The 16,597-nt window shown below is 42.9% G+C and overlaps 2 protein-coding genes across 2 annotated transcripts in view; both read right to left on the bottom strand.

Annotated features, from left to right (window-relative positions):
- Window positions 1–1,136: 1,136 nt before the first annotated feature.
- Window positions 1,137–4,716, bottom strand: LOC102442366 (eppin). The gene is made up of 3 exons (XM_006091443.1): window positions 4,626–4,716; window positions 3,097–3,228; window positions 1,137–1,381 (listed from the first exon to the last, which is right to left on the bottom strand). Exons 1-3 carry the CDS (start codon window positions 4,714–4,716, stop codon window positions 1,137–1,139), a joined length of 468 nt encoding a protein of 155 aa, XP_006091505.1.
- A 6,784-nt stretch (window positions 4,717–11,500) lies between these two features.
- The window catches only part of WFDC8 (WAP four-disulfide core domain 8), a 7,398-nt gene continuing 2,301 nt past the window's right edge, over window positions 11,501–16,597 (bottom strand). Inside the window, exons 3-6 of the mRNA XM_014458020.1 lie at window positions 15,537–15,677; window positions 14,176–14,343; window positions 13,267–13,407; window positions 11,501–11,640 (exon numbers count right to left, since the gene is read on the bottom strand). Of these exons, the coding sequence (XP_014313506.1) occupies window positions 11,501–11,640; window positions 13,267–13,407; window positions 14,176–14,343; window positions 15,537–15,677 (590 nt within the window). The remainder of the gene's footprint in view (window positions 11,641–13,266; window positions 13,408–14,175; window positions 14,344–15,536; window positions 15,678–16,597) is intronic.

Here is a 16,597-nt window from a genome sequence, read left to right as displayed (position 1 = left end):
GGTCTTGTGGAAGGTCTCCAGTAGAATTAAGCTACAGTTTGCACAGTGGTAACCAGCTCATTATCAACTCCTTGCTTTCCTATATCACTTACCTACTCCTCACATTTATCTTCCAAATAAACTACTTTTACCCATGCCCTTGTCCTAGGATCAGTTACTGGGGTATCCAAGCTAAGGCAATGCCCAGGAGCCCTTATCATAAAAGGGTCTTGCAATTTTTTGAAGAAACAGAGGAGAATAACAATATCCCTGAGGTATCAATTTTCAAGGTTTTGATTTTCTTCACTCCCTTTAATGGTGTCTTCAGAAGCCTCAGTAAGCTTTTACTCTCCGCAAACCATAATGTACCAATAGATGTGAGTCATTCAGCCTTAGAGGCACAGGATCAAACAGTATTTTATTGGGAAAAATTGGGAGCTACATAGGTATAAACAGGGGGTGCTAGAAGTTGGACTTTAGAAATGGGATCAAAACAGGATATTTTATATGAAAAGAGACTGAAACGGAAGAAGGGGGAAGCAGATCCAGGGGTTTAGTCTTGGGAAGGGCTAAGGCCTTGGAATGCTGGGAGTGGAACAGAGGAAGCCAACTTGGAGTGCCGATGGGGCACACAGACAGAGCCTTGAATCATGAGCCAAATCTTGGTGGTGTTCCAGTTAATCCGTATGCATTCAGGATTAGAAGCCTGTTGACAATGTAGACCAAGACCAGCTGAGCATCTTGGGCTTATCTTCAGAACTAGTCTTGAAGTTGTGTTTGAACATTTCCACAGGACATTAAACAGAAGTGAGTTTACTTTGGGAGGCTATACATCTCCTTAGAGGAAAAATGGATGTGGATGGGAGTGGATTACTAGCAAAACATTGTAATGAGGAAATTAATGGTCTGGAAATTAATGGCCTGGGTGGTTGGTCAACATGCCCAGTGCGAGGCTGGGTGTCATGTGATCTCTCTGAAGTTGGGTCTCTGATATTTCACCACATCTGCACCCTCCCTCCACTCCTCATACTGGCCAGCTTTGATTCATGACCACGTTTTTTTCCCAGTCTCAGTTCCCACTAAGCCCCTGTCCAACCCTCTGTGAGATGTATTCTTACCTCCTGATTGAAGCTGATTGTGCCAAGGATGCAGCCATCCTAGAATGGACTAGCCAACACCCAGACCTCCCACGTGGCCCTGGTGAGGATGGGAGGTCGAGGCCCTTGGTACTCACGTTTTTTGGAGCACATATTCTGACACAGGTCTTTGGTTTGGAAGTTGTTATTGTTTCCTTGGCAGCCACCATAGATGAAAGTGGAACAGGTATCATTTTTCTTATCATACCACCAACGACGAAAAAAAGCCATGCAGGGCCCAGGATTTTTCGGCAAACTGCAGATATCTGCAGGGAGATCCCAGAGTTGAGAACTTAGAGTGCCCACCCTGAAAAAATACAACTGTTACTGTCCCTTTGGCAACCCCCATAGGATAAAACCGAGCGTCTCCTTTGCATCTTATCACACCGTGGGGCCCAGCTCCATTTATGTATTGTGCACCTTTGCAGGGAGACCCTAAAGTGGAGCTGTTTGGGCAACTGCCTCCCTGGGAAACATCGGTATCTCCCTTCCCTTCTGGTCACTGGCCCCATTGTCTCCCCTGAGAGTGAGGAGACTCTGGCTTCAAGGTTCTTTTCCTAATTTAGTGTCTGCCCATCGACCTCCCACATTACCTGTCTTGTCCTCGACTTCCATTTCTGTAAAATGGAAATGCAAAGTCTCACCCTGCCTGTTGCACAGGGCCGTCCTGAGGGCATTGAGGCCACCCTCATGGCCCTCTGAGTTGCCAGCTCTTTGACTGTATCTGAATGTGCAGCTGTGAGCACAGCGCTTGGCAGAGAGTAGCTGCTCAAAAAACATGCCCCGAATAAATAAAAGGTGTGGAAATTAGAAATTATAAGCCCTTTACTCTGCCCTCCAAAGCATGCCAAGAAGAGACTATGTGATCATGAGTAAAGTGCAAGTCCAATGCAGGGAAGGCGAGAGTAGTTTTTCAGATGGTCAAGCCCCCTTTCTTCTTGTGGTTAGTTTCATTCCTGTTATGAAATGAATTGCATCCCCTCACCCCCCAACCCATTTATATGTTAAAGTCCTAATTCTCAGTACCTCAGAATGTGACCCTATTTGGAAATAGAGTGGAGTTATACTGGAATAGGGTGCATCTCTAATCCCGTATGACCAATGTCCTTAGAAAAAGGAGAAATTTGTTCAGAGACACACACAGGGAGAACACCATGTGAAGTTGAAGACAGAGGTCTACAAGCCAAGGAATGCCAACCGTTCCCAGCATACCCCCAGCAATTAGGGGAGAGGCATGGAACAGATTCTCGCACACAACTGAGAAAGAACCAACGCTGCCAACACTTGACCTTGGACTTCTAGCCTGCAGAACAGTGAGACAATACATTGCTGTTGCTAAAGCTGCCCAGTCTGTGGTACTTTGTTTCAGCAGCCCTGGCAAAGCAAAACAGGTCTGAACTAAACTGCTAGTTCAGCTGAACTGTTAAGTCCTGTTGATTTTCACTTCCTCACAGCCTACCTCTCTGCCACTCTTTTTCTTAGCTTCAGGTGTGCAGCATAGTGGTTAGACAATCATATACTTTACAAAGTGTTTCCCCTGATATTTCCAGTATCCAACTGGCACTAGTCTGAAGTGGTCAGAGGAGGTTTGCTGGTGCTGTTAGATTTACCAGGTTAGGCAGAGAGGCGGGCACTCTAGAGCAAGAAGCTAGATGATACCATTCGCAGCAACAATGTTGGTATATGGTGGGCCAACAATGGCCACTGGGGACTCAAAAGAGTGAGTGGAAACTAGCCAAGAGACTATCATCACACCCTTGCCCCCTTTGCAGGGGAAAGCGAAGCCCAGACAAAATGAAGACATTACCTAATGTCAGACATCATCTTAGGGGCGGAGATGAATGGAGAGCCCATGTTTCCCAAGTCCAGCAGTGTTGCTCAGACACCTACCCTTAGCACACCAGGGACAAAGCCAGCCCAACTGGGCAGACGGTGAGGGTTTGGGTAGAAGGATTGGTTATTCAGAGGCTCTGAATAGTACCTTGTTGGAGGTCTAAACATTTTTTCCCACAGTTGAAGACACAGCACTTCTTCTTGTCCGGACAGGTTTTGTTCTTCGAACATTCATCCCTTTCTTTGAATTGGCATTTCTCTCGGATTCTGGGGCATCTCCCTGTGGAAGAGACAGTTTTACAACCATGAGTCATGGAGGGCACAGTGCCCATCCTCTCCAGACCCAAGGCAACTCTGGGGAGTCAGGGAAATGTGCTTTTACTTTGCTCTTCCCAGGAGTCCTTTTCCTCAGGGTGTCCTCATGTATTTCCCAGCACTGCCTGCAATACCCTCCTTCCTGACCATCCCTCACTCTCTACCTTCTTATCCCATCCCTAGTCCCACCATCAGCCCAGCCCGTCTAAGGTAGGATTTCTCATCCTTGATACTAGTGACATTCCAGTTGGATAATTATTTGATGGGAGAGAAGAGCTGTCCTGTGCATCGTAGGATGTTTAGCAGCATCCCTGGCCTCTACCCACTAGATGCCAATAGCACACCCAGTTGTAACCTAAAATGTCTCCAGACTTTGCAAATGTCCCCTGGAAGGCAAAATCACCCTGTTAAAACCCACTGGTCTGAGCTAATCTGGTCATTTCGGCCGGGTCAGGGAGTCACCGTTCAGGAATTCCTTCTTGAGGGGGAGGGGTGTATTGTACAGTGATTAATACCACTCAACCTGGCATCAGACAGTTAGGTTTTTAAATTCTTAACTCTTGGTTTACCAACTACTCTCTCTGAGCCTTGGTTACTTCATTTGTAAAATCATTTTAGCCTCACAGAGTTATGAGGAAGAAATGAGACAACACATATAAAGCTGTAATTACAGTAACTAATACACAGTCATATTAGCTCTCATTTAATCCCCATAATAGTTTGATTAATATCCCCATTTGGCAGATAAGGAAACTGAAGTAGGTGGAGTTTAAGTAACTTGCCCAAGATTACATGGCTACTAAGTGGTGAAACCAGAATTTGGACCCACCAAGTCTGACTCCAGATCCCTCTCTTTAAATCCCTACTTTCTGAGTGTTCTGTAAATGGTAGCAATTAACATTATTACTATATAGTCATGGAATATTACTGTCTTAAGTTCAAAGGAACTTCTGGATACTGTCCTTTATCCCAAAGTCGAGGAACCTTTTGGGGTGCAGAACTACTTTATAGGACTGTATTTGAAATAATCAGGAATTGATAGGGATGATGTCCCAAGAAAGGGAGCTATTTTTGTGTGGGGTAAGAGGAAGGCCCCTTAAGCTCCAGGGTTCCTATAGACCCTCCCAGAAATGTTATATTCTATGAGTCTTCCCAGCTCCTCCCCACCTTCCCCTAAGAAAGACCCTCTACTTCAAAGGGGCAGTATGGGTTGCCTTTTCTGCATTCTTGCATTCATAGAAGAGATCTTCAACAGAGAGGGAAATAGGATGAAATATTCCAAATATCTCTCTCCTTTCCCAACCCAGGACCAAGGCTAAGATAGTGAAAAGTAACTCTATTACTTGAGACCCCATTACTTACTTGGAGAGAACAAGTTAGTCAGACTAAATCCTTGGACATTCTCTAGAAGGATGGATATCACCAGGATCCTCAAAAGTCCAGAAGACACCATTCTGAAGAAGAGCTGGCCTGTCCGTCTGGTGGTTCCAGAACATAAAAATGCCTGGCTGCCTTTGTCTAGCCTATTGTTTCAGTAGTCAGTATTTTGGATATGAGATCTGGAGTCAAGCCAGCCACCCTCTTTTTTTCCTGGGAACGCCACGTTTCTGAGATTATCAATGTAGCGAGCTGGCAGCTATAACCCACAGCCCTGGGGAAAGGTCTCTTATTGGATGGCTCCTGGTTCTGGTTCTTAGCCCCCTGGGCTGGGCTGGGTCCTCTGGTCAGCTATGGGGTAGGGGTGAGAGAAGTGGGCAAAGCTTGTTTCACTTTCCAGGCTACCTTGGAAGTGAATGGGGTCTTCTTGATAACGTTGAGAGTTGTGGAATGTCCTCATTCTCTATTCATTTTCCATTTTATCTGCACACTAACTGGCACACCCCTTTTGTTTCTGACAATGTGTCTTTTTGATCTCTTGGTATCTCTTTGCTTCTCTGTGTCTCTGTGTGCCTTTGCCTGACTTTTTCTTTTTCCCATGATCTCTGTGTCTCTTTCTCCCTTTCCCACACTCTCCTCCCATCTCTCTCCCTTTTCTCTTTAGGTCACTTACATTGTTTGACTAAGGCCAAAGAATAAATATGTTTTCCCAGAGCAGGGTGTGGGGGAGGAAGCAGCTGATAGAGTTTGCAGACAGAGTTTGTCAAGGTTGTGTTGCTTTGAGAACAGGAGAGAATGTCAAAGCTTTTAGAGAGCTGCTATCTTCTGGTGCAAACTCCCTGTTGTCTAAGGAAGAACTACCAAATGAAGAAATCTGCCTGAGAGGCAACAATACAATAAAGGTCAATAAGACAACAGAGTTGTTGGATTCTAACTGGAATAGTGGAGGAGCCATTGGAAAGATAAGCTTTCCTATGGCCACGGAATCCAAAACATGAGCCAGTCAACCAGTCTTATAGAGGGAGACACTCTTCAAAGAGTTAATGTCATCTCTAAGGTTCCTATTCCCTTTCCTAACTAGGTATTGCACTTTTGGGACAAGCTTTGTTCTCCCATTGTCCTACCTGGTGGACAGAAGCCTTGTCATCAGTGGGTGACTATCTGGTCACAAAATTTAAGATCAAAGGCAGAGCCCCTCAGCCTATGGATAGTGATGTCCTTGACTAGGAATGCCTAAGGCACTAGGGCAGCTATATTCACTCATGTAGTGAGCCCCACAGACATTCCCCCTACCACCACCAGGACCAATGTGGTGCTTGGACCAGCCCTGTGATTCTTCTTATGATTGCAGGACCCACCACTACTAAACCATCAGGGAACTTTGGAAGAACAATATTTATTATTCACAGGTCCCAAAGGGTACATGGCAGGCTGGAGGGCCACACAGCAAGGTTGAGGGCAGAGAGAGGGGCAGAAAGTGTGAACCTGGGCTCTGTCTTTATTAACGTCCACGTCTGGGGTTTCATAGTTCACTCTATTAGATAATTTAAAGCATAACAGTGGGAATTAGAATATGGGAAGGGAAAAGCAGGACCACTCAAGTGTCAGTTATCTAGGTTACTCAGGGCTTTCTAAAAGGCAGCCTGGTTCTTTATCTAGTTATTTTGCTCACAGCTATGTCTTATAGCTGACAATATGTTTACTAGAGGTGAGTGTCTTTGAAATGAATGCCTTGGCAATCAAAAGCTTACTTACATAACTATAAAACATGTCAGACACTTGTACTACACAATCCCATCCCACCAACTTCACAGTCTCACTAGATCCCACAAAGAGACTAAGGAAGAGAATTTTTAATGAACAACCAAGATGTGTTACGCAGTCCTGTCCCTCTTATTCTACTACCTGCATTCTCCCAAACTTAGCCCCGGAGGGAATAAAAAGCTAAAATTCCTAGATGGAAGGACTCTGAGGGCCCACCAGGTCCCATGTCCTCATCTTACAGGTAGGGATCATTAAAGTCCAGAAAAGTGAAAGAGGCTGACTCAGTGTCACCCAGCAGGTGAGTGTCAGACATGACGTTAAGAGGGAGCTGAGTGTCTAAGTTCTTACCACAGGTCACCAGGGAATTTTCTAATATTGATGTGAATATAATATTTTACTATGGAGTTAAAGGTAGAGAGGAATAGTGGGTCCAAAGAGAATGAAGGTTATGTCCTTAGTGAGGGGCAAGGGCTAAAGACCCATGGAGTCTGTAAGTGTCCAAATACTTCCCAGGGCTCCCAATCATGGTGAAATTGTCTCTACATTTTCTGGAAAGTAAATGAAAACTCAGAATTTCTTTCTTTTTTTTTTTAAGCAGAAAAAAAATTTATTTCTATCAAATTAAAAAGTTTGAATCATCCTCAAACAAGATAATCAAAGTAATCAACAATACCATGAACAGTTAGAAGAGCATTTACAGATTAGGTTTAGACACTTTGAATTAAGCACATACACCCAAATCAAGGGGTGATGGTTTTCACATGGATTCGTCATAAGCACGTGACTTCTGGGAAAGTGGAGCTGACATTTCCCAGGACAGTAAACCAGAAACAAGTTGTCATGAGGTGAGAGAACTGATTTGAGCTTGAGAGGAATCACGGTGAAATGCCATTGGAACTTGACAGTTTCCCCAGAGATCTGTTCATCTCAAAACCAAAAGTATATAAACATCAGCAGTACAAATTCTCCTAAAAGTAGAGGAGCCCTCAAGCCCTGACACCTCGGAGCTTACATAAAGGCTGAGTTTTTGTTTTTCTTCCCTTTACTCTTCTTTAAGTTAAATACCAACCAGTTTGTTTCTATTTAGTACATTTTTGTCTTTACAGCCAGAGTTTAAAAGAAAAAAAAAAAAAGAGAAAGATTTAATGAAATGAAGTTAGACACACACTAACGCCAGGGAGAATCTCCTAGGTGCACTGCTCCTTTGGAAAGTTTACACAGAGAATCTTTTATTTCAAGAATGATGCCTCCTGGAACAGCCTAATTATCACTAAGGAAGAAAGGACTATCTATGCCATACAAAAACTCTCTCCCGTTTGGAAATGTTTTATCATCTCTACCTCTTTCTCACACACACACTAATTATGTCGGGGAATTTGCGGAAGCATACAGAGAAGGGCATTTGTTTGGGCCAGAATTGTGCGATTTGTTAAGGAAAGATACGGTATGGCATTTACAAATCATCATTATAATCCATCGCAGCAGATGCAGGAAGCAGATTTTTCTTTGTAGTTGAAATACGGCTTCATGGTTTCCCAACACCTGGGTCTTGCACTCTTTTCCTTTGCAAACCAAACTGGCTGAGTTATATACAGAAAGGGATGAGAACTTATGTCCAGACCACGTTTCTGTACTAATAGAAGTCTCCGTCACTGGGCTCTTCTGTTGAAAAACCAAATAGATAAGGAAGTTACTAAAAATGGAGAGGAAGAGAGAGAAAGCAATTCATACTGTGAAAATGACTGATTTATGAATAGTTTCCCTGGCAAAATTAACTGCAGCAAGAAAAGATGCTGTCTGTTAAATGAAAGGTAATGAATGAAATTCATCAGGTAGATACAGATGCCTCCCAAGATCCTGTAATGCAGCAGAGTTGAGACATATGCCCTCTGCATATACAGGGTGCAACTACCACCAGGAAACCCATTTCCTGTCTTAGCACCAGAGCGCCAAAAGCAAAGATCCCGGGAGGGAGCAAATACACCATTTCGCCTATTAATAAGAATGGAGAGCTCAAACTAAAGGAAGGTACCAAGCAGTGCCTTTTGAATTTTCTGATTAATCCCTGTAGGTACATAAAAACACAACTTCACATAAACAGGATTATTTCAGCTCTGGCCAGTTCACTCAGTGGTTTGAGTGTCGGCCTGTAGATCGAAGGGTCTAGGGCAGTGGTCAGCAAACTCATTAGTCAACAGAGCCAACTATCAACAGTACAACAATTGAAATTTCTTTTGAGAGCCAAATTTTTTAAACTTAAACTATACAGGTAGGTACATTGTTATTAACTTAATTAGGGTACTCCTAAGGCTTAGGAAGAGCCACACTCAAGGGGCCAAAGAGCCGCATGTGGCTCGTGAGCTGCCGACCACTGGTCTAGGTTTTGATTCCCAATTAAGGCTGCGTGCCTCAGCTATGGGCTCAATCCTAGTAGGGTGCATTGGGAGGCAACCAATCAATGTGTCTCTCTCACATCAATGTTTCTCTCCCTCTCTCTCTCCCCCTCCACCTTCCTCTCACTCTCTCTAAAAAAAAAAAAAAAATCAATGGAAAAAATATTCTTGAGTGAGGATTAAAACACACACAGAATTATTTCAGTGTTTAAATACAAGGAGGCAAGAAAATTGAAATAATATCTATTAATTTGGGTTAATTGTTGAGGATTAAATTAGACAATGCATGTAATGTGTTTAGCATGAAGTACCAGTAAACAATAACTACTTAAGAATGCCTATTCTGTAACTCGTTTGGAAATTTGTGGTCTTTATGATTTGAGCAAAGACCTCCAGCAGGTTGGAATCTTTGGAATAGAAAAAAAATTAAGATTTTTGTTTTCTCATAATTGTAAAGCTGTCATATTTAGTCCAGGCACAGCCAGCAAAACATGTTTCCTCAACTCCATGGGTTCCATTCCCTTTACTAACTACTTATTATGTGCTTAGGTTACTCACAGGAGAAAAACACTGTCAGCATCAACATTTAGCAATATTTTCAAAATAAGCTTTTTAAAATCTTGAATAAAAAACTAAATTATTCTTTTAGTTCAGTAATTCCATATGGTCTTATTGCATCTATACATAAAATAGGATCTTTTCACATTATGTACGTGCCTATTTCTTTTCTTTTCTTTTTTCTTTTTTGAGGATTTCCTAAAGACGCTGTGGATTTTATGTTTTCACAAAAATGAAAGAAATGGTATTCCCCATGAGAATCAGAGCAGCAGTTTAAGTATACCCTCCGCAGAACTCAGTTCCTGGTGTGCGAACAATTCAGTATCATCCCCTGGTGCTCAGCTCTTAGAAAGAAATTTCAGAGGGACAAAAGCAGTAAGTATCTGTATTAATAGCCTAGGGAGGGAGGAAACAGAAATGGAAAAAATGCAGTCTAATAAAAAATAGTAGAGCCCTAGCTGGTTTGGCTCAGTGGGTAGAACATTGGTCTGCAGACTGAAGGGTTCCGAGTTTGATTCCAGTCAAGGGCATGTATCTTAGTTGCAGGTTCCCTGGCCCTGGTGGGGGTGTGTGCAGGAGGCAACCAATTGATATGTCTCTCTTACATAGTTGATTCTCTCTGTCTCTCCCTCTTCCTTCCACTCTCTCTAAAAATAAATGGAAAAATATCCTCAGGTGAGGGTTAACCAAGAAAATAAAAATAAATAAAAAGCAGAAATCTTTCTTCCATTCTAGAATGTCTGAAAAAAAGAGATTCTGTGGAGCATGGATGCAGAAAAGAAGGTGTTACTCCTAAGAGAGAGAAAAATGAATTGTGGACACAGTCACTCAAGGTCATAAAATCGACCACTGAAAGCAACTGGCTTCACCCTCATTGTCACCAGGGGGGCACATACCAGAGAACATGGGACAAACCCCAGGCTACAGCCCTTGGCATTCTCACGTCTACTGGTGCTATGGTTCAACAGCCTTTAGGAGATGGGGGAGACCCAAAGACCACCACCATCATGGCTACTATGACAACAGCATGACTCTCAGATCAGCTAGAGCTTGGGTTATACATGTTTGAAATGCAGCCTGTATTTGCTTCCTTGTGAATGGCTTGACACATGTGCAGAGATATCTTCAACATGTATAGGTGACCCTTCTTTTGAAAGGCAGTTAAGAGCCTCCTCATGAACTCTTTCTACTCATTAGTTTTCAAATCAGTTCACCATTTGTACTAGAAGACACTGCAAGCTAGCTCAGCTAGCTTCTAATTGGGACACCACACCAAAACTACACATATAATTGAAAGAACCACATCTTCGTGGTTCTTCCACTGGGTGGACTCAGTATGCTTCTTTGGATTGTATAGGTGTGATCTTGTTCAAGAAAAGCATGTAAACACAGGGCCAGCTTTTGTTAGTCTCCATTCCAGAAAATTGGTGGAACACTCCTGGGCTCTTGTATAGTTTAATGACTGGCTTTGCCACATCCTTGTACTTTCTTAGCCTGGCAGCAACTGCTTCAGGATTATCATCCTCCTGCTAGATGAATGGTTCACCAGTGATGTCATCAATCCCATGTACCAGTTCCTAGAGCATGAAGTGAGTGAACATTGTCCCCCTAGTGCTCAGCTCTTAGAAGGAATTTCAGAGGGACAAAAGCAATAACTATCTGTATTAATAGCCTAGGAAGGGGGGAAGCAGGTGTAAAAAAAATTCTAATAAAAATAGCAGCAGCCAAATTCTTTCATTCCAGAATGTCTGAAAAGAAAAAATTCTATAAAGCATGGGGTCAGGGCACATATAAGAATCATGTACAGCCCCGACCGGTTTGGCTCAGTGGATGGAGCGTTGGTCTGCAGACTGAGAGGTCTGGGTTCGATTCCAGTCAAGGGCATGTGCCTTGGTTGCAGGCACATCCCTGGTGGGAGGTGTGCAGGAGGCGGCTGGTCAATGTTTCTCTCTCATCGATGTTTCTGGCTCTGTATCCCTCTCCCCTCCTCTCTGTGAAAAATCAATAAAATATATTAAAAAAAAGAATCATGTACAACTAGTGAAACAACAACCTGATGTTTCTCTCTCTCTCTCTCTCTCTCACTCTCTCTGTTTAAAAATCAATCAATAAATTTGTAAAAAAGAAAATATTTGTACTTACTATCTAGGCTCGAGGTTCCAGGCACTTTAGTCCACAGCGTGAGCAGCACTTCTCCCCCAACTGGCAATCCTCATCTCTCTGGCACTTGGGTTTATCAATCCTTAAACATGTTGGGGGCTTCTGTGGGCAGGAACCTGTTTTGACTTTATGGGATACAACAAGATACTTAAACTTTAAATACTTGATCATAAAAAAATAAAACTATCACAGCTTTTATCTCTTTTATTATAAGACTAGAGGCCCAGTGCACGAAATTTGTACATGGGGGAGGGTTGTCCCTCAGCCCAGCCTGCAACGACACCAGTGTCCCTCACCCTGGCCTCTGGCCCAAGGCCCCTCCCCTCCTCTCCCTTCGCATGGCCAGAGCACAGACACTGGGCTCGCATTCCCGGGGTGACGCCACCAGCGCTCCTCCCTGGCCACTATGGGCACTGCCATCTTTGTCTCGGATTGATGGTTCATTTACATATTACTCTTTTATTAAATAGAATCAGCATGTAACTACAGTGGGGCCTTGACTTACTAGTTTAATTCATTCCGTGACGGAGCTCGTAACTCAAATTACTCGTATGTCAAATCAACAGTGAACGAGTGAGACACATGATGCTGGGCTGATGTTGTGGCATACACTGTGACGTTCGCTGCACCAACTAGCGGTGGGGTATCTGAAGCTGGCTTGTAACCCCAATTTTAGCTTGCAACTCAAAGCAAAAAATCGGCCGAGAGACGGCTCATATCTCTAAAAACTCGTTAGTCCAAACACTCGTAAGTCAAGGCCCCACTGTATAATATTTCACATTATCCTGGATTAACCATAATTATTGTGCTAATACTTATAAAATTGAAAAATCATTAAAAAATAAATACATGATCATAGTTTGAGACAAATTTGGAGTCTCTTGGGAACCCTAAAAAGGATTTTCTTCTGATTAAGCCTTTTATCTTTCCCCCTAGCATAACAATAGAGTGAAGGAAGCAGAGTATCAACTTTCTATGGCTAATAATTTTGAGGGACATCAAAAAGTTTTGCCATCTCTTACTTATAAAATCTGATAGTATTTCTACCTGTCCCTAAAGAATTAATGGATTTGGGTTATCTAATTCCATAGTACCAGAGGTAGAAGGAGTATTAGAGATTACCAGAAGTTCCTTGTTTTATAAACTATAGAAATTGAGGACCATAGAGGGGGAAGTGAGTTGCCTAAGCCCACACAGAAAAGTTGAAGTCAGTTGAAAAGACTTGACTCCTTCCATCATACCATGCTGTTCCTCAAGACACTGACAATCCCTGGGACAAGATCATACCATCTGAACAGTGGGGATGGCGGGGGGGGGGGGGGGGGATGAACACTAGCCTTAGAGGCTGGAGAGTTTACTTCTAGCCCAACATATTTTGCTACCAATCTTTTCCCTAGCACACCTTACAGGGTGTGAATATGCTGTGCATGCTCTGAAGTTCTCTGCAGACTTACTAGGAATATACTCAATGGTTGTGATTTTTTGGTATGAATAAGTGCATCCTGTCACCTTGTAGGCTGTTGCAGAAAGAGATTCAGAGTGAATGAGTTTTCATGGGGAAAATGGGGAGTGATGACACACAGAACTGACTTTGAAGAACAGCACAATCGTCTCCTGAGATCAGGGGGGCAACAGGAGCGCATTGTTTGGGTATTAAAGGGGGAAAGGTTCTCAAGAGAACTCTAAGGTTAACCAAGACACAGCACAGCATCCTCAGCTCATATCCTTTGGGAGGCATACCCGGTACTCACCTACCCAGGCGACGGAACAAACAAAGCCACACATGGATTCACAACATTTTTCTTTGTCAGCGCAATCATTGTCACTCTTACACGAACCCGAACATTCCATACGGTTCTTGGAAGGAAAGAGTGGGCACTGTCCTTTCTTGACTAAAACAAGAGCAGATATGAGCTCCTTAAAACCCCATCCCATTGCCCCACCCTCAAGCAACTTCTCCTCTTCAAAACTAGTATTTCTGTGACTTGGTTCATTCTGCCTACGGTAGTGGGCTGTGGAGGAATGAAATGCCTCACATTTTATGGGATGCAATAGACAAAGAGTTAGGATTGGTGTTTGAAGCCCCAAGATAAAGTCCCAGTCCTGCTTCAGTTTCTCCTATACCAGTAAAATGGAAGTGTTATGTGAGATCTACACAAATCAATGTAAGCCATTTTCGGGGATTTGGTTTTACTTTGAATGAGGAGTGACAGGACAGTCACATTTTGAAAGGATCCGTTGTGGCTATTGTGTGGATAATAGATTGTAAAAGGGGAAGGATAGAAGCATGGAGACCTGTGAGTAGGCTGAAGCCATATCCAGGTGAGAAGATGACACCTCCTACCAGGGTAGCAGCTGTGGAGGTAGGAAGAAGCAGTCAACTCCGAGATCTATTTTACTAACTAAACGGATGTTGATTGGAAAAGAAAGATATTATGGGTGATTTAGGAGTTTGGTGTTGTTGTTTTTTACAACTAAGATGGGGTGATCTATAGATATGGCAGGTTTGAGATGGGAGAGTTAAGGTATTCAATTTTAGACAAGTTAAATGTGAGGCATTTATGAGATCCAGATAATCTCAAAGTCTAAGCCTTTAGCAGTGTGGGTTTTCTGTTTCTAGTTAGACTAGGCCCTCAGATTGCCAAGGATATTAGTCTTACCAGTTAACGAGCAAGCCTTCATGCAGTCTTCCTTGCTGAGGAAGTTGTTGGAATTTCCATCACAGCCTCCATATTTAAAAGGTTTGCATAATAAATTTTTTAAATCATAATACCAGCGCCTATCAAAACGATCACAGTTTCCTTGATCTAATGATAGCATGCAGGGTTCTGAGGGCAAGAAGCAAAGAGGGAAAAACATGAAAGGTAGCAAAAGAGGGAAGGGGTCAGGCCCTCAGCATTTTTATAATTCATGGTGTTACCATTCACATCATAGAAAGAGCCATGGTCAATAAAACTTCTAGTCTTCGCTCTACTACAAATGCTCTGTAGTGAATAGCATCTCTGAGCATCTTTTCTACCTTGCAAAGGATATCATAATGAGTACACGAGAATGCTTTGGAGCTGATATTTCCACTTCTCTGAGCTTTGGGAGGGCAAGACTCGTTCAGCAGCTATATCCAAAGTGCCTAAGACAGTGCCTGACACATAGGAGCATTAAAATACTGAGAAAGAAAAAAAAAATAAAAGCACCCGCTCATGACTGGAAACTTACCTGATGCTCACAACGAAGTCATGTTGTTCCTCTGTAGGACATAAACAATCTCACAGAACAGCCACATCAATCAAGGTCACTCTGAGACCAGTATAAATTGAACCAAAAAATAAAAATCACTGTGAAACCCACAAAATAACAAGCACCTTTGAGTGATTTATGCTTCTCTACTGACTACACTCTATCCTCATTCTAATCTAGCCTGTCCTCTCTGTAGGTAAGATTCACCGAGGTACTCATAGAATTGCCCCCCTTTCTGATAGCATCCACTCTAGAGCCAACCCCCACTTCCTTAGACTGTCCCTGAAATAACCCTATCAAAGCCTCAATCCCATAGTAGATTCTTTCTAACAGCTTCTTAGTGAGATGCCTCAGGTTGTCTGTGATGAACGTTCTCCCTGACTGCAATGAGTAATAAACCCAACTTGTTTAATTACAGGTGTGTTTCTGGTGGACTTTGGGCAAAAGACATTGACAATAGATATTTGTTGAGTGGATTTATATAAAATGCAGAGTTCCCTATTATTAGATGCTCAATAGCTTGAGTTACCAGAAAACTTCCTTGGAAGCCAAAGAGTCCAACAACAACACCAGCGTCTAAGCTGACTGAGGTTTATATTTGGGATTGTGTGTCTCCTGACACACAGTGAGCATGCACTTGAAAGTTGGGAGTCTAATTAGAAAAGGTGCAAAACACGAACCCTGGCCTCTTTATCCTGCCATGCTAGGGAATGTTCAGCCAGTTCTGGACCAGTAAGAAGTAAGGTGCCTCAAATGGCACCTCTGCCTTCAGCCTGGAAGCCACTACCTTCGTATGGATCCATGCACTTCTTCCCACAGGCAAATTGGCAGCACTTCAAGTGTTCCTCACAGCCAAAATCCTCTGCACATGAGTTTTTAATTTTAGTCTGACACTTGAGTCTCTCTTTAGGGCACGTTCCTGGTTTCCCTGCAAGAAAAGCATGTCTGAATTCACAAACAACTCTTGAGAGTTTCAGCTCTTCTGCCATAGCAAAGGTGAATAGTGAAACTATCTCAGTCCTATCCTCTGCCTTTGATCTTCAGTTCTTGCTGAGTGTATTTAGGGACTGGGTCTGCCTCTCACCACTCTCAGCCCATTGAGATAGATCTGAATTAGAAATGTGTGCCCGCGTAGAACTAAAGGGGAAGCTTCTTAGATTCCAGGGCAGGGGGTTAAATGGTAACCAAGCTCCTTGCCTTAAATTCAGGAGCTCTCTCCTCTCAAAACTTAATATTTTAATGCTTAATTCCTGTCTCTAGTATCTTAGTTGACAAGGGGAATTAATTAGTGGGGAGTAGCAGAAATATGGAAGTAGGAGTCAGGAGGCCTAATTTTAGCCCCTAACTCCCTGTAAGTTCAAGACCAACCTGAGTTTCACTATATGATTCACATTTCCTGTAAGGGGGAAGGAAATGTTGGAGTGGAAGAAGCACTGTAAGCAAGACAGATCTGGCTTGGGAGTTTGACTCAACACAACCAACTAAATAATCTTGGAGGAAATGTCTTCCTCCATCTGTGTCGTAATTTCCCAATCTGCAAAATGAGAATTACAGTCTCTACCTTATAGGCTGCTTAAAACAATGAAGGGGGATGATGCCAAAATGTACTTATCGTGCCTGGCACATGGTAAGCGCTTGGCACATATGGGTTTACTTCCTTTCTATTTAGGGCTAGATATGGCTTCCTTATTTCAGCTCTTGTATAAGGCAGAATTCCAAAGTTGCACCCTAAGATTCCTATCCTCCAGTTATTGGATCAAACACCCATTTAGATACTGCTGTGAAGGGATTTTGTAAAGGGATAAAGTCTCAAGTCAGTTGACCTTAAAAATACTTCGATTATTTAAG

Source organism: Myotis lucifugus, unplaced genomic scaffold (genome assembly GCF_000147115.1).
Source record: "Myotis lucifugus unplaced genomic scaffold, Myoluc2.0 scaffold_90, whole genome shotgun sequence".
NCBI classification, from domain to species: domain Eukaryota; kingdom Metazoa; phylum Chordata; class Mammalia; order Chiroptera; family Vespertilionidae; genus Myotis; species Myotis lucifugus.
Note: the sequence above shows the minus strand (reverse complement) of the source record. Positions and strands in the feature narration are given on the sequence as shown.